Source organism: Drosophila guanche, unplaced genomic scaffold, assembly GCF_900245975.1.
Source record: "Drosophila guanche unplaced genomic scaffold, DGUA_6, whole genome shotgun sequence".
NCBI lineage: Eukaryota > Metazoa > Arthropoda > Insecta > Diptera > Drosophilidae > Drosophila > Drosophila guanche.
Genome location: NW_022995747.1, coordinates 7050816 through 7072765, shown reverse-complemented (window position 1 = coordinate 7072765; position 21950 = coordinate 7050816). Strand labels below are relative to the sequence as shown.

Below are 21950 nucleotides of genomic sequence, written 5' to 3'. Positions count from 1 at the left end.
GAAAGAGCTTTAAGCTCTACTTTGTATAGTACCAGATGCAGAGCCAGTCTTGAAGAAGAAATAAATCTGAGAATATATGTAAAAGCTTCAATTCGATAACTTAATTAATTTGTTGGTGTTTATGTCAATAAAAAAAACGCTCTCTTATGGCAGATAAATGAAATGGTAATTTAACAATTTAATTCGAGACACAACAACAAATACATTGGCACAGCAATTATCTCCCATTGAGAATGGAAGCGAGAGTGTTTCGTACAGTCTCTGCATGCAATCAGTTCACCCAAATTGTTCACTTATTAGTGGATTAGTGGCTGTCCAAAAGTTTAGTGGGTAAGGTCTGGGCACCCGCGTGCTTCCCACAGCTGTAGCAGTAAATGATGTTTGCGTAGAGAGAGCGAGAGAGAAAGAGAGAGAGTGAGTTATTGTTGTGCTCTGCAGAGCAAGAACATCTGTACACATTGGGGGAGACATATGAATATGTAAATAAATACACACATGCATACAAATATATGTACACGTCACGTATAGTTGTGGATCATGCCGTGTGCGTGTGAGGGGAATATGTACAATGGATCAGCAGAGAGTAGAAAGAGCATTTGTGTTTGGTTTGCGAGGCAGCAAAGTGCGGAAGCGGACGATACGATGTACAATAAATTGAGTTTATTCTGCGCACTGGGTGTGCTCCTCATCTCCATAGCGAGTGGCAATGGACAGAAACTGTCCTCCGCCAATGAAACGGAGGTGACAGCCACTGCAACAGCAACAGCAACAGCACCAGTGGAGGCGCAGAGACTGCTGCTGGCCATCCACTATGAGGCTCTGTGCCCGGATAGCGTTTACTTCATCCGTCGAAGGCTCCACGATGCACTGCTGGACAACGACTGGTGGCAGTACACTGAGCTGAAGCTGTACCCCTTCGGCAAGGCGGGAGTGAGTGCACAGAGCTACTTGATCAACAATAATAATCCATAAATATATTTCGTTTTAGTTCTACAACAACACTGCCACGAAGGAAATGCAAGTATTTTGCCAGCACGGCTGGGAGGAATGCGAGCTGAATGCACTTCATGGCTGCATTCTGGAGACACTCGAGATTAAAGAGGCCTTCAAGCTGATCTATTGCATGATGCGGGCCTACAGCAACCAGCTGGACAAGTGCTCCACTCACCTGGGTCTCGATGTGAGTGCGGCCAGGAAATGCAAGCAAACGCGCAACACCCCAGAGATCCTGGCACCCTACGGCAAGGAGACTCTGAAACTGGGCCTCTCCTTTGTACCCACCATTGTGTTTGAGAATGTAAGTGCATTATATTTGAGATCCCCTCTGGGCATGTTCGTTAAATTCCTGCCTCAATCCCCTCTAGGTATTCGAGCCGTACGAGCAGAGCAGCATTCGGTACAATTTCGAGGGTCACTTCTGCAGTCAGTACGAGAGAAAGTTCAACATGAAGCTTCCCACGTGCGTCTAGCTAAATCCCATTCAACTATGATGAAGCATTGCATGTTTTATAATGTGGTAAAGCCAATAAATAATAATTACACTCTGGACTGGTGTTTTCGCTGACTCAGAGACCACAACGCGGCAGTGAAGAGCTAAAATTGGATCAGCTTATCTCTGGCATTTGCATGGAGATCCTATGATTAGACTGAGACGCAGCTGCAAATAAGATTAGGGCCCCCGTGTGATGGTTCCCCAGCTCAATTTTCAGCGTAATTGCGCGCATTGCTGTCTGTCTGGTCGTCTGTTGTGTTGTTCGGCCTTTGTTTTTTTGGACTGACGCAGGCTGGCACACGCTCAATGGGGGATCTTGAGGAAATATAAATACAGTCTCCCTGCACTCGTGGGTTGATTGAGACCCCCGACAGGGTCGCTGGTTACCAGAGGGGTGGATGAAATGGCACGGAAGTAGCCAGTAAATAGCTACCAAAATCGAATCGAAATCGATCCTAATCATCGCGAGTTTGTTTTAAAACTATATACATATATATATATATATATTTTATATGAACAATACACGAAGAGTTCGATACTCAGTTGCTTATTTATGCTGATTTATCGATGAGCCTATCGATCTTTCGTTAAGAATGAGAATTCTGTCATCACTCTTTGTTTACATATTCACATTTATTCCACACATTCAAACTAAATTGATCTAAGTACTTATATAAATTTAATTTACGAACCCCCGAGTGACCCCTCCACGCGAACTTAACCTACGCCACTGCCCGCTTAGTGGGCAACGCTCATTGCAGCTCATAAGTTATTTGGACTCTATTTCAGTGTCAAGCGATCGCTGGCGCTGTGCGGCTGAACGATTTAAAGATCATAAAGTCATTCTGCTTCCCAATGAAGGCGTTTGTCTTTGTCTGCTGTCTGCTGATGTGCATTGTGGCGCTGGCTGGTGCGCGGGTGAGTGACACTTCTGCCTGCATTTCAGAGGAAGAGAACAATAAACATTCTGAATTTCGCAGCGTCACCATGCTCGAGTGACAGAGGCGAGTGACAAGCTGGCCATAACACTGTACTACGAGTCGCTGTGTCCCTACTGCATGGAGTTTGTCACCACACACCTGGGTCCCTCGATGATGGTGAAGGATCGACTGCCATTCACGGATCTCGAGCTAATCCCCTACGGCAATGCCAAGGTGGGTATTTATCAGAATTTGCACTTTGCATTTAATCCAATTTCAGTTTTAGCTGGATGATGACGGAAATGTCGTCTGTCAGCACGGGGAGGAAGAGTGTGATCTGAATGCCTGGCATGGCTGCATACTGCAGCACCATAATATCACCGAATCTGTTGAACTGATTGCCTGCATGATGCGCGGAAAGAAGAACAGACTGGACACCTGTGCCGAGCACTATAGGATCGATGTCAGCGACGTCAAGAACTGCCGGAAATCTCGTAGTGTGAACGATATACTGGCTGAGTACGGCAAGGAGACGGCCTTGGTGAATCACGAGGGCGTCCCAGCCGTAGCAGTGGACTACGTAAGTTAATATAGCAGCTTCGAATCGGATGTCAAATAGTGAAAGATTCACTTTTCCTCTTCCTTAGGTCTACAATGTCAACGAGCAAAACGATCTGCTCAATCATTTCGATTCCGTCTTCTGCGCTCGCTATGAGACCATGTATCACATAAAATTAGCCAACTGCATGTAATCGGTTTATAGTTTGTATTAAAAAGCGTTTTTGAAGAACAAATTGGATGTGCCACTGAAGCTGATATTTAATGGTTTCACAACAGCGAGCTTTCGAGGGTGGTAAATTGTTACAATCGCCATCTAGTGGTCAATTATTTGTGTATACAACTACTGACGACATCAGCCGTGTTGTAAAATACCAAAAAGCACCAAAATATTTCGGTATATTTTGTGGGGTATTTCTTAGAATCACGAATTCAATTTTCAGTACAATTATTTTTTCTAAAATTCAACATATCATAACAACCAATTTCGCTGTGGGGATTAAATAACAACAACAAAATATAATATGTATGGTATATAATCGAATATTTAATAAGTTTAATCGGTTTAATTTGAGTAAAATTACATTTTTAAAGCTGAGTAACCCAACCAGCTGGTAATATTAAACTTAACATCAAAATCGAGGAAAATGTTTTTAGATATATTTTACGGTATATTTTGAAAATGGAAAAGTATATTTCGGTGTATTTTCGAGGCCCCGATGGTATATTTTGTCGATAAATCCGCGGTCACACTGAACAAGTGATTCGCGAAATAAAATTTTTTTTCAATTTTAAATTCTGTAATTCTGGGATAAATTGCATAAAATCAATTAAAGAAACAGATAGAGAGTATAAAACGTGCGATGAGCGAGACCATAAACACCGCGGCGCAGTTTCCGTCCTTCGAGAAACCGACCGTGCAGTTCAACGAGCGGGGCTGGGGACCATGCGAACTGCCGGACACGTTTAAGGATGTACCCTACCAGCCGTTCAGCAAGAACGATCGCCTGGGCAAGATCTGCGACTGGACGAGCACCTCGAACAACGACAAGAAGTACCAGAGTAAGTGCTATACAGAACTACATTTAAAATTCGCATTTCCTCACATTTGTACGCTCACAAAGTGAGGTTATGTGCATGCGTCGTGGCAGAGGTTATAGCGTTGTTGTGTTTTTGTGTTATTTTCAGACAAGTACGCGTCCAGCTTCGGCACTGGCATCCAGTACTCGTACTACCATGAGGAGGACGAGACCACGTTCCACTTGGTCGACACGGCCCGCGTGCAGAAGCCGCCTCACCAGCGCGGACGCTTCCGCAACATGCGCGGACGCGGTGGTCGCGGTCGCAATCCCCGTGGCGGTCTGAACAACCACAGCCACCATCACCACGGCATGACCACTCTCAATGGCAAGAATGTGAAGGCTCGCGATACCCGTCGCGGCATGGGCAAGAAGTTCGGTCATCGCGGTCCACCACCAAAGATGCGCGAATCCTCGGTGGCCGTGCGCGCCGACTGGGCTTCCATTGAGGAGATGGACTTCCCTCGTCTCATGAAGCTGTCGCTGCCCAATATCAAGGACGGTGTCGATATCGCCACCTGCGGCACTCTGGAGTACTACGACAAGACCTATGACCGAATCAACGTGAAGAACGAGAAGCCGCTGCAGAAGATCGATCGCATTGTGCACACGGTGACCACCACCGACGATCCGGTTATTCGTCGTCTGTCCAAGACCGTGGGCAATGTATTTGCCACAGATGCTATTCTGGCCACCATTATGTGCTCGACGCGCTCCAACTACTCCTGGGACATTGTCATTGAGAAGGTTGGCGACAAGATCTTCATGGACAAGCGTGATCACACGGAGTTCGATTTGTTGACTGTGAACGAGAGCAGCGTGGAGCCCCCAACCGACGATGACAGCTCTTGCAACTCGCCCCGCAATCTGGCCATCGAGGCCACCTTTATCAACCACAACTTCAGCCAGCAGGTGCTCAAGACCGGCGACCAGGAGGCCAAGTTCAAGTTTGAGGAGCCCAATCCCTTCATTAGCGAAGACGAGGACATCCAGGTGGCCAGCGTGGGCTATCGCTACAAGAAGTGGGAGCTCGGCAGCGATATTGTAAGCAAAATGCCATGAAAATCCTCAAAGCATTGCTCTAACCCATTCCCTTCGATGTGTGTGTTGTAGGTTCTGGTGGCGCGTTGCGAACACGACGGAGTGCTGCAGACACCCAGTGGCGAGCCGCAGTTCATGTCGATCAAGGCCCTCAATGAGTGGGACTCCAAGCTGGCCAACGGCGTTGAATGGCGCCAGAAGTTGGACACACAGCGCGGAGCTGTTCTGGCCAATGAGTTGCGCAACAACGCCTGCAAGCTGGCCAAGTGGACAGTCCAGGCCGTCCTCGCGGGCTCCGATCAGCTGAAGCTGGGCTATGTGTCGCGTATCAACCCGAGAGATCATTCGCGGCATGTCATTCTGGGCACGCAGCAGTTCAAGCCTCACGAGTTCGCCACGCAGATCAATTTGAGCATGGACAATGCCTGGGGCGTGCTCCGTTGCATCATTGACTTGGTGATGAAGCAGAAGGATGGCAAATATCTGATCATGAAGGATCCCAACAAGCCGATCATTCGTCTCTACGATATCCCCGACAACACATTCGATTCCGATGACTCGGACGATGGTGAGGGCGATGATGGTGAGGGTTTCCAGCAAGTCTACAATTACGCGAACAACAGCAACAAACCTTAGACGACACACGCATTCAGCACCCACTTCCCGCCACAATTGGAAGGGGTTACAGACTTTTTATTAACCATAAAATCATTGATAACAAATGTCCCTTCGCAGAAGTATACGTGTTCTAGGCGCTAGTTGTAAGAATCTGTATCTGAGTTGTATCTGCAGCGTATTCCTAGTAAACCACAGAAGGCGAAACGACGAACCTATTCTTTACTGGAGGGTGCCTCTTTGTCAATTGCTACAGCATTTCTAGTAAAAGCGATCTAAAGTTAAATTTTTATATATAGGCCATGGCATGTAGTGCAGTTTTTGATTGAACACAAACGAACCGTGATCCAAGAGGGGGCTTATGCTTCCGCTGTTACTGCAACTACTGCAGAAAAGCAAGATCAACAATATGACAGTGGCTTAAAGTAAAGGGACTCTGCGTCTGCTGAGGAACGTACTTTGACTTCGGTAGGGCATTGATCAATTCTGGTCAGCCGATGTATGCTGCACATGTATGGGAGAATGGCTCCTCAACGGAGCCGCTCCACAATCGTTATGCGACCGCTAGATAACCGTTTCGAAGCCGCTCAGTAACCGCTTCACCAGCTGAATAGAGAGCTTAGCGCCCATAGCGTCATAAAAGACGTCTGGTTAAGAATTTATAGACTGCACATTAATCATTACAGGAATTTGAACATATTACTTTCCACAATGCCAACTGGAATCACCGGGAAAATCCTCCACCTATGTACATACATACATACATACAGATGTTCATATTTATCAGTGTGTAATTCTCTATCTTGGGACACCTTTGACACGCTGTCGTTTGACTCTCGCGATAACGCGCTTAATAATCTCGTCAGAGGCTAATTAATGAGACTCAAACCGGCTCAACCACTGGAGTGTGCCTTCAGTCTCGTCTAGAAGCGCATTGCGACCAGATCAATCGTAATCTGCCAATATGCTGACGGATCAGAAGCTAGTACTGCTCCCGCTGCTATTGCTGCTAGGCGCCAGTGCACAACGAGCTGGTGAGCCGTCCTTCAGGGGGCCAAGAACCGGTTTTAATCAGTGCATTAATGCATCGCGAATTGCCACTCATATAATTTAGATGCTGCGCAGATCAGCTTCGGCAGCTGCACGCCGCAGCAGAGCGAGGAGCGTGGCTTCTGCGTCCACATTGAGAGCTGCCCCTTCCTCTACACCATCCTTAAAGCGGATAAGACGACCCCAGCTCAACGCACGCTGCTCTCGAAAAGCCAGTGCGGACTGGACAACAGGCAGGAGGGTCTGCTGAATCGCATTCTGGTCTGTTGTCCGGTGAGCAAGCGCGGTGCCCAAGTCGCAAATGGCAACAATGCGGCAGAGGAGCATCTGCCGGGCAATGTCCTGCCTGGCAATGAGACATGTGGCATCCATTTTGCTGACCGCATAGTGGGCGGCCGCAATACCACTCTCTCGGAGTTCCCATGGATGGTTCTACTGCAGTATAAGAAACGTGAGTGGGCACAAGAATTTATGAGGAGAGTTTTATACTATCCACTTCCGAATTGGCAGTTTTCTCCGAGGATTATAGCTTCAACTGCGGCGGCACTCTGATCAACTCCCGCTATGTGCTAACAGCCGGACACTGCCTGGCCAGTCGCCGATTGGACATGTCCGGCACGGCCCTGCATGCCGTCCGCCTAGGGGAGTGGGACACCAATACGGACCCCGATTGCGTGCCCGAGAAGAATGGCAAGACGACATGTGCCCCCGCGCACATTGACATTGAGGTGGAGAAGCGAATCATCCATGAGGCATATGTGCCCAACTCCATTGACCAATTGAATGACATTGCCCTATTGCGTCTCAAGAAGAGTGTCAGGTGAGTGGAAGTCATATCTGATCTGAGCTCTAATTTAATCGTGACCTTGCAGCTACTCGGATTATGTGAGACCCATTTGTCTGGGCATCAATGAAGATGTACGGACGAATATCTTCGAGGGCTATGCAATGGACGTGGCTGGCTGGGGTCTTACCGAGAAGAAGGTGCCCAGTCCACGCAAGCTTAAGATCACCGTCGATGTGTGGAACCTGAAAGCATGTCAGGACAAGTACAGCACCTACAAGGTGAATCTGAATGATAACCAATTGTGTGCCGGTGGCAAGGCGAATGTTGACACCTGCGGCGGTGACTCTGGTGGTCCCCTAATGGTGGCAATCAACACTGGCGGCAGGGAGGTGTTCTATGTGGCTGGCATCACGTCTTACGGTCCGGATCCGTGCGGCCTACAGGGCTGGCCGGGTGTTTACACCCGAACTGGGGCATTCGTCGATTGGATACAGCGTAAATTGGAGGCATAATAAATAATGTTGCTAATTTATTCACATTTCTCGCATTTGCTAGCTTAAAATATAGCACGCAATTAGTGCTGGGGCAAGGTGCGCAGGAGTAGCTATTAAACATAAATTATGCTAAGCTCCCTCTCTCTCTCTCTTTTAAAGTGGAATGCGAAACAAAACACAGATTCAAATTCAAAATTAGGTAGTAGAACACGTGCAAAAATAACATCCGATATTTGGGGCCAACTTAAATGATACAAATAAAACCTTCTTTGTGACATTCCCTACATTAGACCAATTGGCTTAGCTAATCGCTACTTATTATACGTACATATTTGCTGCTTATATATTCTAGAACTCAGCAGATATTATTTAATGGATGTGTGACAACATAAACAAATTGAATTTAATTTAGAAGTACATTTTGTATAAGTAAAGGGGGCGATTGCCAGCAATTCGAATAGGCTTAAAAATAGAGATTCGAGTGTATTTATATAAAACGCTGGCATTGCTGGAGAGGGCTTGAAATTAACCCTCCTCTGGTGCAGCGCGTGGCGCCTTTCCAGTTTCGACGGCCATCCACTCGGCAGTCGACTCATCGATGGCTTCCAAAGCGGGTTCCACGTCATCCATTGCGGGATTCGGTGCAGTATTTAATGCATCCAATGCAGGTTTCAGTTGAGCTAGAACACCCTTGACCGCAACGCAAAATCCACGGCTGCACGGGAGTAGGGGAAACTCGGGCATCTCGCATGGGGCCTTGTACTCCGCCGGCATTTCTAAAATATGTCCATGTGTCATGCAATTCAATATATCAACCCAGAGGGCAGACAGACTCACCCTTAATGCTGGTAATTTTCAGGCGTTGTGCCTCAGATGAGTAATCGGCCCATGCCTGTATGCGGTCATACAACTCTGTGCCAAACTCCTTAAAGTGCTGAATCAATTCATTGCGGAAGATGAGCGGCGGATTCTGCAGCTGCTTGACCGTGGAATGGGCTAGTTTTATGATTGCCATTTCGTTATAGACCCGAGAGTTCTCTTGGCCCAGTTGTGTGCCTAAAAAAGTTCGATATTAAATTTGTTTTTTGATTTTTCGAGTATGTAATTGCTTACCGCGTTGCTTCTCATAGCCGGCCTCATTATAGTAGGGCTCATCGACCAGTATGAGGCCCTGTATCGAGACGAGCACCTGCAACATGGTGCTGGTAATCGACCACATTTCTGTGTCACGCCCTGACCAAGTGCCGAGCAGGGATACGCACACCTTGCCCTCTTCGTACAGGTTCGGATTGAGACGCTCCGTGCAGTAGCTGGTGTAATGACAGATTGGCGGAGCCTTCGGGTAGTCGCGACCCATTTGAAAGTCGAAGAAGAACAAGGCATTCTGGTAGGGCGTGCGCTTGGGTCCCACCATCATCACAGACATGAGATCCATACGATCCTCGTAGGCACGCACAATAACTCCCGGTGGCAGCGACAACTGCAGCAGGGAGTACTCACGCTGAATAGATCGCTGGTACTGCGCCTTGTTCGCCGGTATAACCGTACTGCGAATGAAGCGATGTGAAAGCGGTGCATTGGGCAGCACCTCGAAGCAGTTCTCGCAAACGGGTGAGTTGCGAGTTGGAGAGACAATTTCAGGTGTGGGCGAGGGCGATGAGCAGGCCATTGGGCGATTAATGGGTGGCAGCGACTCTGACAATGCGTTCAGGTCCAATGTGTGCTCCATGGCATCGCATTTTAACAGGCTCTGTTCAACTTCCACCTTAGGTATTGGCTGCGCCGATTCCACCTCGTGGAGGTCGATGGCGATGTCCACTGTTTCAATATCATAAGTGCCATCTGAATGTTCTTCATCTGTATCTTTCGCTTCTTGTGCCTCTCTGCGTGCACGTTTGATTTTATCATTAACCAACTTGCGGCATTTCGACAATTGTTCCTTAATAAGCAGAGCAAACATCTCGATGGTTTCGGTGCGGCAGCTGTCCGTAAACTCAGCAACCACCTGTGGCTTCGCCTCAGTAGGCGACGGCGACGGCGTCTGATCCACTTTTGGCTCGACAGGATCACGATCGCTGGCCGAGTTGGTCAGCTCGCTCATGCTGTTCTCGCCCCGTGAGTGAACTCCAGAATCATTCTGATTGAATATAAAATTAAAGTATGCTAAAAATCTACACTTGACTTGACCAAAAAATAGCCCTTACCTTTGTCTTATTCCGTATTTCAAAAGCTACGAGAATACTATTACGCGCCACTTCGATCAAATGATTATATTCGCAACGATATTTGGCTATCAACTTTGAGTTTTCGCAATTATCTTCCTCTGTGGCTGCTGGCTCTTCCTCCTCCTCGGTGACAATGTCGCCAGCTCGCTTGCATTGAACTTCGTCTATTTCGGTTGATGATTTTCGCTTTGTTGGCGTCGATGTCGACTGGGCGCTTACAGGTGGGCCATCAATCTGGAGCCTCAATGGCGTCGTGGCTAAGTCCATATCAGCATCAACATTAATTATACTTTGGATGGCCCTGTAGGTTTCGGAGATGCGATTCGAGTCCAAAGTGTGCTCGAAATGATCCGGGCCAAAGAAGCTGGTCTTCAGCAGGCGATCCAGGTAATGACAATTAGCATAAATGGTAACCAGATCTATGTGCACCTCTGACTTTTCAGCGTCCGGCAACAGATTGTGGATCTTCTCGAGCTTACCCAGTGCATCGCTCACGCTATCGATGCCCGTTATGATGTGCTCTTTCTCTGTGAGCTGGCCGTGCATACTATCCTCCGACTGGGTCTCCCACGAGTTGTCCGACCCATCGGACAGATAGCCATCGTGGTCCTGATCACTCTGATTGATCTCAAAGAGATCCTGTGGATAGCACATGGTAATATGTCCCAAGGCCCACCAGACGCGCACACGGCCATCGGGAAAGTTGTCGATCACCTGGCCAGCTGTCGAGTTGACATTCTCGTTTGTAAAATTCGAGACCCTAATGACCATGGTGCCGGGTCGATACTGATAGTCGGCGTGATCCTTCAAATCATAAACGCTCAGCTCCTCCACCTCCTTGCATGTGGGACTGAAAAGGATAATGATAAGAAATTATCCTCTGCATGAAATATGAAAAAATAAATACATACACTGTGTCCTTTTTGGTATAAATATTGAACCATTTGACCTTCGCAATACGTTCATCATGATCCACGGACTGTATTACGCCATATTCGGTCTGCGAGAGGTTGTTCTCGTTCCCCTTGCTTACAAAGTCACCCGGAAAGAACTCTTGATTGTCCAGATGGTGTATGGGATAAAGATGGGTCGACTGAATGTTCTCCTCCACGCTGCCATCCTGCCACACGACGGTCGCGGTGCTGCGTACCACTAATGTCTCCACCACAATCTCATCACCGTCGCGAGGATCTATATGTTTCTTAATAAATGGTGATGTGAGTGTCTTCTTTTGAAGCTTCTTCTTTTTGGAGGAACGTTTGCCAATCCGCACGGAGATCCGCTGCTGATTATAAGCTGCGCCAGCAACACTACCGCCAACACCACTCGTATTTGTGGAGTAAGCCACTGGTGTCTTATTCTTATCATCACTTGCCACTGGTAGTGGTCCGGCTGCCAGTTCCTCTTGGCCTTCCGATTCTGTAGTCACGTCTAGGCATACTTCTTCGCCATCACCATCCTCAGTCAGTTCCGCGGACTCGTCATGGTTGCTTGTTGAAAGCTTTGGGGACGAGCCAGTGCCCGCTTCGCGGCCTTTGAGTGAGACATTGGCGACGGCTTCGATATCGCCATTGGAACGTGAACGCGAATTGACAGACTTATTCGAAAGGCGTCGAATTTTGGGCATATTGCGGGCATTGCCACTACTGGAGCCTTTCGGCTTGCTCCGTTTAGTCTCGACAATTCCCTGATTTTCGTAAATGGACTTATATTTAGCCGCTGGAATGGGAAAGTGAAATCGTGCATTAAACTTTATATTCGTCAAACAATCCGTAAATATCTTACAGATTTCATCCTCCCACTCCTGTTGATCGAGCAGTGTATCGTGTTTTGAATATGTTAGGAAGAATCGATCGTGAATTTGAAGCATGTAAGATTCATAGAGATTGAGGCGCTTCATTTTCTTCAATTCTTCGCCCAAGATATGAGTTTTTGGCTGCTTGAGAGGATCGCCATTGCAGTCGTTTGTGGTGGCACGACATGTCCAGGCCACGTTCACTCCAAGGGTTTTGATCGATTCCACGACATACTATGGTTGACGGATACAACAATAAAAGTTAAATCTTTGCGCTTCATTTAATTGCTTTTGTTTGCATTCTTACCAAGGCTCGCTTGCGATTTGCGGGCAATGGTATATCCGGAGTTAGATTTTGAAAGCGATCACAGGACGGCAGACGACCCACAACCACGTTGCCGGGAAACATCACATTTTGAGTGAGTACTTCAGGCATCGTTGCATCCCTGAACTTGTGGAAACAGGACGATCCAATTTCAAACTTGCCTCCATTGCAAGTTCTACCAAACAAACAAAAACCAAAGAAATCAACGAATTAAACAAGCCACTGGCGATGGTATGTACGAGTAGGCTACCTGAGCACAGCGACCTCGTCCACATTGATGGTGGTGCCCACCCAGGTGTCAAAGCATACGGTTACATCACGTGCCCACTGTGAGATCGGACGAAAACGCTCCGCAGGTACATTCTTGATGACGAACTTGGAGCCAAGCACCTTCACGTCCGCCGTCACGCTAACATTCCTCACATAGCCAGACGGCCCAGTGAGATCTCTCTGGCCAGGCAGGCGGCGACGCACAACATCGCCAGGCATCAATGTGCGGTCTGCGAGGCCAATCTGCAAAGCCAAACGTTGAGGAAACCAGAAGAGAGGAACAACGAAAGAGAAAACAAACACGTGTCAGTGCCGAAAAAAAAAAACAGTTGTTCAAACAGTTATGTACAGTTATTTGTAGGCCAGTGGCAATGCCAACGGCAATGTCAATGCCAGTTACATAACCTCAACGGGGTGGCTGTACTTACCGCTGACTCCTTTCGAATCTGTTCCTTGCCATCGGGATAGAAGGACACACGAACCTCGCCCGTAAACAGCGGATCGTTATCATCCTCGTCCTCCGATGAGTGCGACTCGGCCGTCTCGGTTACGACCCCAAAGTGCACGCGACCCCGCGAATCAATGCGAAAGACCTCATCCTCGAAAAAGAAAAGGCAGGGGCTGTTTTTTTTTTCATTCCGGGACTCGACTGCTCCGCCGCCCGTCTTGCGAATGCTTGATGCACCGCCTCCCTGGCGAAGCTCTTCTGTGTCCTCCACCAGGTTTTTAGGGAGGGTGCCAACATTTTTGTCAGCACCCGCCTCACGACTCGACATATTATTACCAATGATGAACTGTGTTCATAGGAGAGAAATTATAGCTTGCGATATACTGGTGCAGCGCCTTCGAGCTTAGTTGGACAAACGATTTACAATTTGCGTGGCGAGTTCCCAACGACTTGGACTCCTTTAAACGATTTTTACGGCAACTCTCTGGTGCGACACGACTCTATACGGAAAACGCTATTGAGCCCGCAATCAATTTTTACGCGGTTATATTCGGTGTGCAAGTAAATTTTCTTTCCGATTTCTTTTGAAATTAAAACTATAAATAAAACATTCAAATTCTACAACAAAAACAAAACGAGACTAGTCTCAGTGTGACAGACGACTTACAGAGAAAATTTACCGGCAGGCCCTCAAAAATATTTCGCTATATACCAAAAGGGAATAAAAAATACCAAAAGCCAGTAAATCTACTCAATTTGGACGTCAAAATATGCCGAAAAGTATGCAGTAAACGGGCACTTGTAGGCGCTGCAACTGCTGCATAAAAATTTAAATAATATACTTGGTCAAAACACAGCATAGAAAATTTTTTTCCAGAAATTGATCACAGATATTTTTTGTTTTCCCTATTATTTCCTTGTGTATATTTACATAACGCTTGACGCCTACTTCATGACATTCTAAGAAATCCCAAAAGTATTTTTAAATACCCCTATATGTATGTACGAATAAATAGAATAACTTATTGTTTGACCCATTTTATTTGACGGAAATTTTGTACATATTTGTTCTAATATTGCACCCCCCCCTTTTTACATGTTATCACACCTAACTATCATGGGCGGCGCGAACTGCGAGTGGCGCACACCGAACGAATAGGCCTGTCCAGATTTGCCGGGACGGTAGTACATCAGATCGTAGAAGTTGGGGCCTGGACCCACGCCCTTAGCCGCCAGGCCCACACGCGGCGACATTGAGTATTGCGGGGCGCGGGTCAAGTTCACATTGATATCGCCAGGAGCATAGGCAGCAGGACCAGGTGACAAACCCTTTGTGAGCGTCTTTGTTTGCAGTCCCCTAAATAAAGATTGAATTATATCAGCTGCACTGGCTGCAAGGACTGAGCTACTCACATGCTGTACGCTGGCGCGGCTTGTTTTACGGTGTTGACGTCATACTTGTAGGCGTTCGGACCAGGTCCGTGTTTCTTGAAATTGTAGTCCGTGCGCAGACCCATGGAGTAGGACGGCGCATTGATGCCCGTGAAAAAGGGCTTTAGATGCACATCATGTGCCCCGGGACCAGGACCAACTCTTTTATCTGCAATTACGGGTTGAAAGGTGACCACTGCACATTATCCATTCGCTTACCAATGGTTTTCAATCGCGGAGCTATCGAGTACTCCAAGCCACCAGCCTTGCCATATCTCGTCAGCTTGTCGACCTTGTAGGCACCGGCACCAGGTCCAATGTTGCTCCCCTGAAAGTTGGTTCGCATTCCAAAGGAATACTGGGGTAGGCGCTGCTTACGCGAATCGTGACGATCGTAGCCCAAAGTGGGTGGCAGCATATAAGCGCCCGGGCCAGGTCCTGCAGACAACAAAACACATTATCCCTAATCCTTAGACGTTTTTAACTGTCAAATTTTCCTCACCTACAGGTCGCACCGCCATTTTGTATTATTTTGTTAGTTTTGGGGGAATATTAGAAAAAAATATTTTATTGAAAATTTTGAACTCAAAAAAGAGTTGTTTGCCGAACGGACACCAAAAATAGAATGAAAATTCCAAAAGCCCTCCATGATGGGACAATAAAAATTAAATTCAACGACTACTTTGTAAGGAAATACGCAAGGGACATATTGTGACATATTGGATCTTTATTGGAAAAGTTGAATATGATACTATCTTGAATGAATTGGAAACATTGTTAAGTGATTTAGACATGCGGAGATTCGAGAGATATTTGAATGGAAATTCCCTTTACACCCTCTTCCATGGGTACAGAAAAATGATCTCCAAATATATTGCTTTAGATGAGCCAAAAAAAGACGAATAAAAAAATAAATCTTTAAATTGATTGCTTAATAATTACGAGGATTCATGGGCTAAGTCGGGCGGGCTATTCCACGTCCATGGAGTTGTAGAGCTGCTTATAACGAGAGCCACGACCACTGCTTTGAAGCAGCATGTCATTATGTTGTTCCCTTAGGATCTGCGAGTAAGAAATATAATTATATACAGACCTATTTTATCAGAGATTATGCTTACCTTTGGATCGTATTTGTGATAGAGATAAACCAGTATGGGGCCATAGATCATGTTGCATATGCCCACCATGCGCATTAGCCAGGCAAAGCCAAAGGTCTGAGCCATCTCTCCACCAATCAATGGAGCTATAAAGGCAGAATAAAAACCGAATAGAAGAGTTCACGCTGAGAGATCAGACTAGAGACTTACCCAAGCAATAGGCCAGGCTAACAGATGTCTGTTGTATGGCATAGACAGTGCCGTAGCTGGAAATGGGAGTGCTAACCTCACCCTGCTCCTCTTGGGCCAATGTAGCATCTACAAAGGTGGCCAGCAGCGGCACGAGAGCAGCGTCAATCACCCCAATGCCAAGACCTAAAGCAAAGTGCGGCAACAGTAGCTGGCTAACAGTCGTCGCGCTGGGGATCTACAGGCAAAGAAGTAATTAAATATGGTTTAATTCATAGAATAAAGCAAGTACATACCAAAATAGAGGCGATTCCCACCAGCAGCAGACTGATGCAGGAGATCTTCACCTGGCCAAAGCGATAGGCAACGCTGCCAAAGAAATTGGTGCCCACAAAGTAGCCCACAGAATCGGGTATGAAGACAGTTCCCAGTTGCCATTTGTTCGGCTTCAAGTACTGAATCAACCAAATGGGCAAGCACGGCTCAAGCATAGCCATCGTGGACGTGGAGAACCAGATGGCTAGCACAATGGCCAAGATCATTTTGCATTCGAGCAGTGGCCGCCACTTGGGAGTTTCCTCAACCACCACCTGCGGCTGCACAGACAAATCCATCGTCAGCAGCTGCAGGCCCAAGCTAAAGAACATCAGCGTTGAGAGTATAATAAAGGGAGCGGATTTTCCCATCAGATCATAAAGGATACCGCCGAATGGATAGCCGAGCAGCACGCCCAATGCAATGCTGCCCAAGATGATGCCCATCACTTTGGAGCGACGTGCCTCCTCTGGGTAGCTTTGGGCCACCAGACTCATGCCGCAGATATTGATGCACGCAGAGCCCACACCCTGAACGGCACGGGCCACCAATAGCGACCAATAGGATTCGCCCACAGTGAACACTGCAAGTAGAGACACAATAATAGCATCCGTTTTTGTCATTAACGTACGAAAAGGGGCTTACCCAAAGAGGAGACGAGCAGGAAGAAGGTGCCCACGACAATGGGCAGGCGGTAGCCAAACTTGCCGGTCGCGTTGCCGACAATCGGATTGAAAATTAATTGCACCAGAGCCTTCGTGGCAAGCAGCAGGCCAATGGAACCGTTCTCCTGCGCCAAGGTCAGACTCCGGCTGCTGTTTGAGTGCACAATACTGGTTTTAAGGCTATCGGGAGCTACCTTGCTGGTGGGGGTGGTCACATTAGTGCCGCCCGACTGGACGGTATCTAGCATTAGTGCCGTCGCCGTAGTCATGGGTGTGACTGTGGACGTTGTTGGGCGCTCTGTGGAGATCTGAAGCAGCGTAAAATTGACCATCGATTTGCCGGGAATGGGATGTTTGGCAGTATGTAGCTGATGCCCACCACCGAGCATCTCTCCACTGCGATAGGCCAGCTTTGAGGATGGGGTTGTCTCCTCCAGACTAAGGACCAGCGGCGTGGATGCCTCCAGCTCCAGTCCGGCCAAATAATCTGGCAGAATAGGCACTGCAAAATGGGAACTAATCGTTCTGTACACTGATTAAGTTTATCATTAATTAATTTCTATTACCAATCACGGTCAGCAGCATGTTATCCAGCAGCAGGGCCAGATAGACAATCACTGCAATGAGACAGCGATTACTGCTGCCATTAGCGGGCGTTGAGCAGCGTCTGGCCGAGGCATTCAGCTGGACGGCAGCTGCTTGGGCTGCCTGCCTCTGGAGCTGGCCATGTGTCGAAAGCTCCGACATGTCGGTCGCACGATAAGCTAATTGTAAATCTTCCTCACAAACTGATTGACACTGCCAATTTATGCTGCCATATGGTTCGATGGCTTTGGTTTGCTTTTAGTCTCGATTCGCGCCACAAAGTATGCTACACAATATAATGCAGACACACACACATACACACACACTCACTAGTGTGTTCGTTCCCTCACACACACGACGACAGCACCAGTTGAGCAGGAACCAACAACAGGTGGGTGTTGCTGCCTCAACGACGAGTTTGCGAATATTGAAAGGGAGCGACAAGTTGCCGTTCTATTTTATTGACAGCCTGCGAACCGAGGCGACTTCCGAGTCCGGGTCCGAGTCCCGAGCAGGATGATGGGCCGGGTGCCCCGAACGAGGTTTCATCAGTGCTCCGTTCCTATATATTTTCTATGCTTTGCTGTTTGTGTTGAACATGAAATTGAGGCTGACCTCTTCGAGTGGTGTAGGCCAAAAGTTATTCAAATTGGAGAGAGTGCACATCCTGTCTATGAACTTTGTGGACAGTCTGAAAAAGGTCCAAAGTTATTCATTTCAAATATATAAAAAATGTTAAGGCTTTAAGCTGCTTCCATAAATAAAACTTCCAATAATCTTCCAATGTAATAAATATTTCTAGATGGAAATCCCATTCAATAGCGGACAAAATTCATTCACACTTTGTAAACATTTTTGGGGAAAGAGCATTCATTATTCTTTGGTGGCCAAATCATAAATTCGCTCATGTTTCTATTGGCTTGTTGATAGTTTTTCGTTGCGGGACAGAGAGCAAATGTTCACACACACACACACACACACACACATGACTTTAAAGATGTATCCATGGCATAGGATTCTTTATTATTAAATCTCCCTCTGCCATAGTACTGCGTCGCGGGGGCTTTAAGCACTGGCTTAAAGGCTTCGCGCGGCCCGAGCTGAACGAGTGTTTGCCACGGCCCCGATAAGCAGGCTATGGATTTGTTGGCCTTTAGTCACATTTTCCGTTTCATTGAATTTTCAGCCGTTTAAATTTAGTCCCCTCAAAATTTGTGACGGATTGCTTCAGCCCAGAGTTGAGTACTCTTTCAAAATTGATTTTATGAGAGGACACGAAGAATGCTCTCCCCACACTGTTGACCCATTTTGAGTCAAGATGAGGTATAAATATAGCTCCAACATTCTCCCTGAAAGTCAAATTGTTTTGTGTGAATATTTGTTGTGGTGTTTCCCTCTTTGAGACCTAAACACACACCTGTTCCTCACCTGTTACTATAGCGAAAAACATACGCCCACTCGAGTTTAGCACGCCGATTAGGCTAATCTGATACTTAATTCTCGTTAATTCATGATTAGACAACAAAAGCTAATTGTTAACTAGTTTATTTTTGAGACTCTACCTAGCGAACACTTTTTGGGTTGTTGTTGTCTATGCCACGCCTATGGAAATACGCATATTCCAGATTGTTGGCCTTTCCACAACGCTTTACCGAGCCCAGGTGATAGGCCGCGGGGCCAGGTCCCACAAGATTAGCACGATTAGAGGAACGGGATCTGCTGCCGAAGGAATACCGAGGGCTACGCTGCTTCCTGGAGTCACACTGCTCATAGCCAAAGCAGCTGGGCAGCATGTATGCCCCAGGTCCAGGTCCTTGTAAAATATTTATAGATTAAATATGTATTAAAAAGCCGCTTGATTTTTACCTAAGGATCTATGTGACATTTTGGGGTCAAAAATTTCAAAAGGGAATTCAAAAATAAATTTGTTAGTTGTTTGCCGAGCGGGTGTCAAGGGAGAAATTAAAGTTAACAAAAATCTTTCCCAAAAACCAAAACAACGAAAATTCAAGGCCAGTTCGATGATGAACAAAATCAGCAAGGGAAAAGCTCAATAAACTGCTAATCCTAATCACAATGATAGTCAGCCGCTATCAATAATGCTTCTTGTCTTGAGCATTCTTGGGGAAGTGCTCCAAGTGCTTAGATAAGTTGTCAGCATGTCCAGCTCGTAGCTTCAGCTCCGCCTGTGCTGGTCAGTCCGTTGGCAGCCAATCAAGCGCACGGTCAACGAGGAAAATGTCTGCCAGCAAAGGAGTTTGGCTGTTCGCAGTACTGCTGCTGATAGCTGCAATCGGTAAGTGCCAATGAAAACCATAAAACTAAATTGGAAATTGGAATTTGAACTTTCTCACCACCTGCACGGTTCTACAGGTGGCCTGGGGGAAACGGTGCCGTGCAAAGTGAAGGATGGGGAGCAGGGAAAGTTGTGCGTGTGCACTGCGGATTACTGCGACTACTTGGAAAATCCTACGCTGACAGACGACACAGAATTCGCACTGATTTCCAGCTCTAAGCAGGGTCTGCGATTCGCCACATCCAGCGGACACTTCGAGACAGAGGTCAAGTACACTGTGAAGGACTATGTGGAGCCTGTGCCGGAGACCAAAAATGAGACCATTTTCTCCCGAATGCTGGATCAGGCCATGGCCAGTGCCTTCACCTTGGAGTCCCGCGAGAGCACCATCACCCGCTCCGTGACACTGAAAGTGAATCGCAGTAAAACCCACCAGACAATGGCAGGTTTCGGTGGCAGCTACACCGGTGCCGTATCCTACTTAGTGGACAACTTCAAACAGCCCGAACTCGCCGACCATCTGTTCAAGTCCTTTTACGCAGAGGAAGGACTGGGATTTAATCTGATGCGCATATCGATCGGCGGCTGCGACTTTGACCTCAGTGCCTGGGCCTATGCCGAGGAAGAGGGCAACACAAATCTCGACGGCATGGACGAGCTGGACGAACGAGATGTGCTGCGTGTGAGCCACATCAAACGCCTCGTCGAGGTCTCGGGCGTCAAAAATCTACGAATCAAGGGTGCCGCATGGAGTGCACCGCCATGGATGAAGACCAACAACAAGTGGACTGGATTCGGACGACTCCAGAAGCAGTATTATCAGACCTGGGCCGACTACCACCTCAAGTGGGTGAAACTGATGGAGGATAATGGACTGCCCATCTGGGCCATTTCGACAGGCAACGAGCCACTGAACGGCATCGTCTTTATGTACTTTGTGCGATTCATGAGCATGGGCTGGACCCCACAGGCGCAGGCTATCTGGTTGAACGATCACCTGGGGCCGACGATCCGAAACTCTGAATTCAAGGACATCATCCTGTTCGGCAACGATGATCAGCGCTACTCCTTTCCACACTGGTTCAAAATGGTAAGATTGGCGCAGATCCCCAAGTAGCTGCAAGGTTTAAGGTTATGTCGAACATAAATTCCAGATGAATAACACACGCCCCAATTCTGTGGATTACCTGGACGGATTATCGCTGCATTGGTATTGGGATGAGATTTTCGGCATCAGTCACATCGATGAGACCACCGAATACGCTCCCGACAAGCTCCTAATCGTCTCCGAGTCCTGCATCGGCGATAAGCCCTGGCAGAAGGCGGCACCCATCCTGGGCAGCTGGGAGCGGGCTGAGAAATACAGTCGCGCATTTTTGCAGAACCTTCAACATGGCTTCCACGGCTGGATCGATTGGAATATCATTTTGGACGAGGAGGGCGGCCCCAACTATGTGGACAACACAGTCGATGCCCCAGTCATTGCCAACACCACAAGTAAGTTCGCTGTAGATTAAATTTCGCAATTACTTACCGATTTGCTTGCAGCCAATGAGGAGTTCTACAAGCAGCCCATGTTCTATGCCATGGGACACTTCTCCAAGTTGGTGCCAGAAGGTTCCATACGCGTCGATGCAGTGCCCAGCAACGTGAATCTGGATACCGTTGCCTTTTTGCGGCCAGACAAGAAGATTGCCACCGTGCTCTTCAACAGCGGGCGTGCCGACTTGGACATTACTGTGGTGGACAGTGAGCGCGGCCAGTTTACGGTCAATGTGCCCGCCAAGTCCATTCACACCTTGCTGCACAGCTAAACACATTTTTGCAATAAACAAATTAATTGCACTCCGTTCCGTTTCTTTTTTTTTGGTTTGCAAGGCGAAAGGGCCTGTCAAGGGTATATTTTAAGTAAGGTACGGTGCTTGCCTAAAACGCATTAAGTAAATATGTGTGACATAGCGCAATGCCTCACCCTGCTATTAATATACCTTGTGTTTGACTGTGAGTGCGAAAGGGATAGCCATAGTGGTCTTGTACCGTTCGATGGCCAGATCAACTGTTTTTTCGTTTTCCTCCTCCCATTCGATTCTCCCGCGCTAACCGCTGGCGTTTGCATAACTTTTACTTTTGATTGCGTGCGCCGATTTCCAAGTGGGCATGGATCGCTGCTTGCCAACGTCTTGCCGGCTGCTTTATCAGATCAACAGCTGTGTGCCCGGGTCAAGTGGCCTCACAGAAACACAAACAAACAACTTGAGCGAAATTCGGTTTCC

The 21950-nt window shown here is 47.4% G+C and overlaps 9 protein-coding genes across 9 annotated transcripts; 5 read left to right on the top strand and 4 right to left on the bottom strand.

Annotated features, from left to right (window-relative positions):
* Window positions 1-593: 593 nt before the first annotated feature.
* On the top strand, window positions 594-1548 carry LOC117582816 (GILT-like protein 3). The gene is made up of 3 exons (XM_034270855.1): window positions 594-930; window positions 989-1297; window positions 1365-1548. Exons 1-3 carry the CDS (start codon window positions 643-645, stop codon window positions 1467-1469), a joined length of 702 nt encoding a protein of 233 aa, XP_034126746.1. The 5' UTR covers window positions 594-642; the 3' UTR covers window positions 1470-1548.
* Window positions 1549-2251: 703 nt separating this feature from the next.
* LOC117582812 (GILT-like protein 2) lies at window positions 2252-3206 on the top strand. Its single transcript, XM_034270847.1, has 4 exons — window positions 2252-2410; window positions 2473-2646; window positions 2699-2992; window positions 3060-3206. Exons 1-4 carry the CDS (start codon window positions 2348-2350, stop codon window positions 3162-3164), a joined length of 636 nt encoding a protein of 211 aa, XP_034126738.1. The 5' UTR covers window positions 2252-2347; the 3' UTR covers window positions 3165-3206.
* A 524-nt stretch (window positions 3207-3730) lies between these two features.
* On the top strand, window positions 3731-5915 carry LOC117583750 (eukaryotic translation initiation factor 3 subunit D-1). The gene is made up of 3 exons (XM_034272269.1): window positions 3731-4032; window positions 4159-5093; window positions 5163-5915. Exons 1-3 carry the CDS (start codon window positions 3834-3836, stop codon window positions 5724-5726), a joined length of 1698 nt encoding a protein of 565 aa, XP_034128160.1. The 5' UTR covers window positions 3731-3833; the 3' UTR covers window positions 5727-5915.
* A 681-nt stretch (window positions 5916-6596) lies between these two features.
* Window positions 6597-8169, top strand: LOC117583751 (spaetzle-processing enzyme). Its single transcript, XM_034272270.1, has 4 exons — window positions 6597-6739; window positions 6820-7206; window positions 7266-7575; window positions 7628-8169. The coding sequence occupies exons 1-4, from the start codon at window positions 6670-6672 to the stop codon at window positions 8052-8054; spliced, it is 1194 nt and encodes a 397-aa protein (XP_034128161.1). The 5' UTR covers window positions 6597-6669; the 3' UTR covers window positions 8055-8169.
* Window positions 8170-8256: 87 nt separating this feature from the next.
* Window positions 8257-13740, bottom strand: LOC117583749 ((E3-independent) E2 ubiquitin-conjugating enzyme UBE2O). Its single transcript, XM_034272268.1, has 10 exons — window positions 13524-13740; window positions 13080-13445; window positions 12632-12894; window positions 12364-12556; window positions 12047-12290; window positions 11173-11980; window positions 10241-11111; window positions 9150-10173; window positions 8874-9092; window positions 8257-8812 (listed from the first exon to the last, which is right to left on the bottom strand). Exons 2-10 carry the CDS (start codon window positions 13425-13427, stop codon window positions 8562-8564), a joined length of 4221 nt encoding a protein of 1406 aa, XP_034128159.1. The 5' UTR covers window positions 13428-13445; window positions 13524-13740; the 3' UTR covers window positions 8257-8561.
* A 381-nt stretch (window positions 13741-14121) lies between these two features.
* LOC117583431 (outer dense fiber protein 3-B) lies at window positions 14122-15186 on the bottom strand. The gene is made up of 4 exons (XM_034271730.1): window positions 15033-15186; window positions 14750-14968; window positions 14513-14699; window positions 14122-14456 (listed from the first exon to the last, which is right to left on the bottom strand). The coding sequence occupies exons 1-4, from the start codon at window positions 15049-15051 to the stop codon at window positions 14192-14194; spliced, it is 690 nt and encodes a 229-aa protein (XP_034127621.1). The 5' UTR covers window positions 15052-15186; the 3' UTR covers window positions 14122-14191.
* A 54-nt stretch (window positions 15187-15240) lies between these two features.
* LOC117583430 (synaptic vesicular amine transporter) lies at window positions 15241-18068 on the bottom strand. Its single transcript, XM_034271729.1, has 6 exons — window positions 17363-18068; window positions 16777-17298; window positions 16113-16714; window positions 15838-16054; window positions 15649-15773; window positions 15241-15592 (listed from the first exon to the last, which is right to left on the bottom strand). Exons 1-6 carry the CDS (start codon window positions 17541-17543, stop codon window positions 15500-15502), a joined length of 1740 nt encoding a protein of 579 aa, XP_034127620.1. The 5' UTR covers window positions 17544-18068; the 3' UTR covers window positions 15241-15499.
* Window positions 18069-18910: 842 nt separating this feature from the next.
* On the bottom strand, window positions 18911-19302 carry LOC117583110. Its single transcript, XM_034271291.1, has 2 exons — window positions 19248-19302; window positions 18911-19194 (listed from the first exon to the last, which is right to left on the bottom strand). The coding sequence occupies exons 1-2, from the start codon at window positions 19264-19266 to the stop codon at window positions 18944-18946; spliced, it is 270 nt and encodes an 89-aa protein (XP_034127182.1). The 5' UTR covers window positions 19267-19302; the 3' UTR covers window positions 18911-18943.
* A 256-nt stretch (window positions 19303-19558) lies between these two features.
* Window positions 19559-21513, top strand: LOC117583108 (lysosomal acid glucosylceramidase). Its single transcript, XM_034271290.1, has 4 exons — window positions 19559-19677; window positions 19755-20767; window positions 20832-21174; window positions 21226-21513. The coding sequence occupies exons 1-4, from the start codon at window positions 19620-19622 to the stop codon at window positions 21489-21491; spliced, it is 1680 nt and encodes a 559-aa protein (XP_034127181.1). The 5' UTR covers window positions 19559-19619; the 3' UTR covers window positions 21492-21513.
* Window positions 21514-21950: the final 437 nt, after the last annotated feature.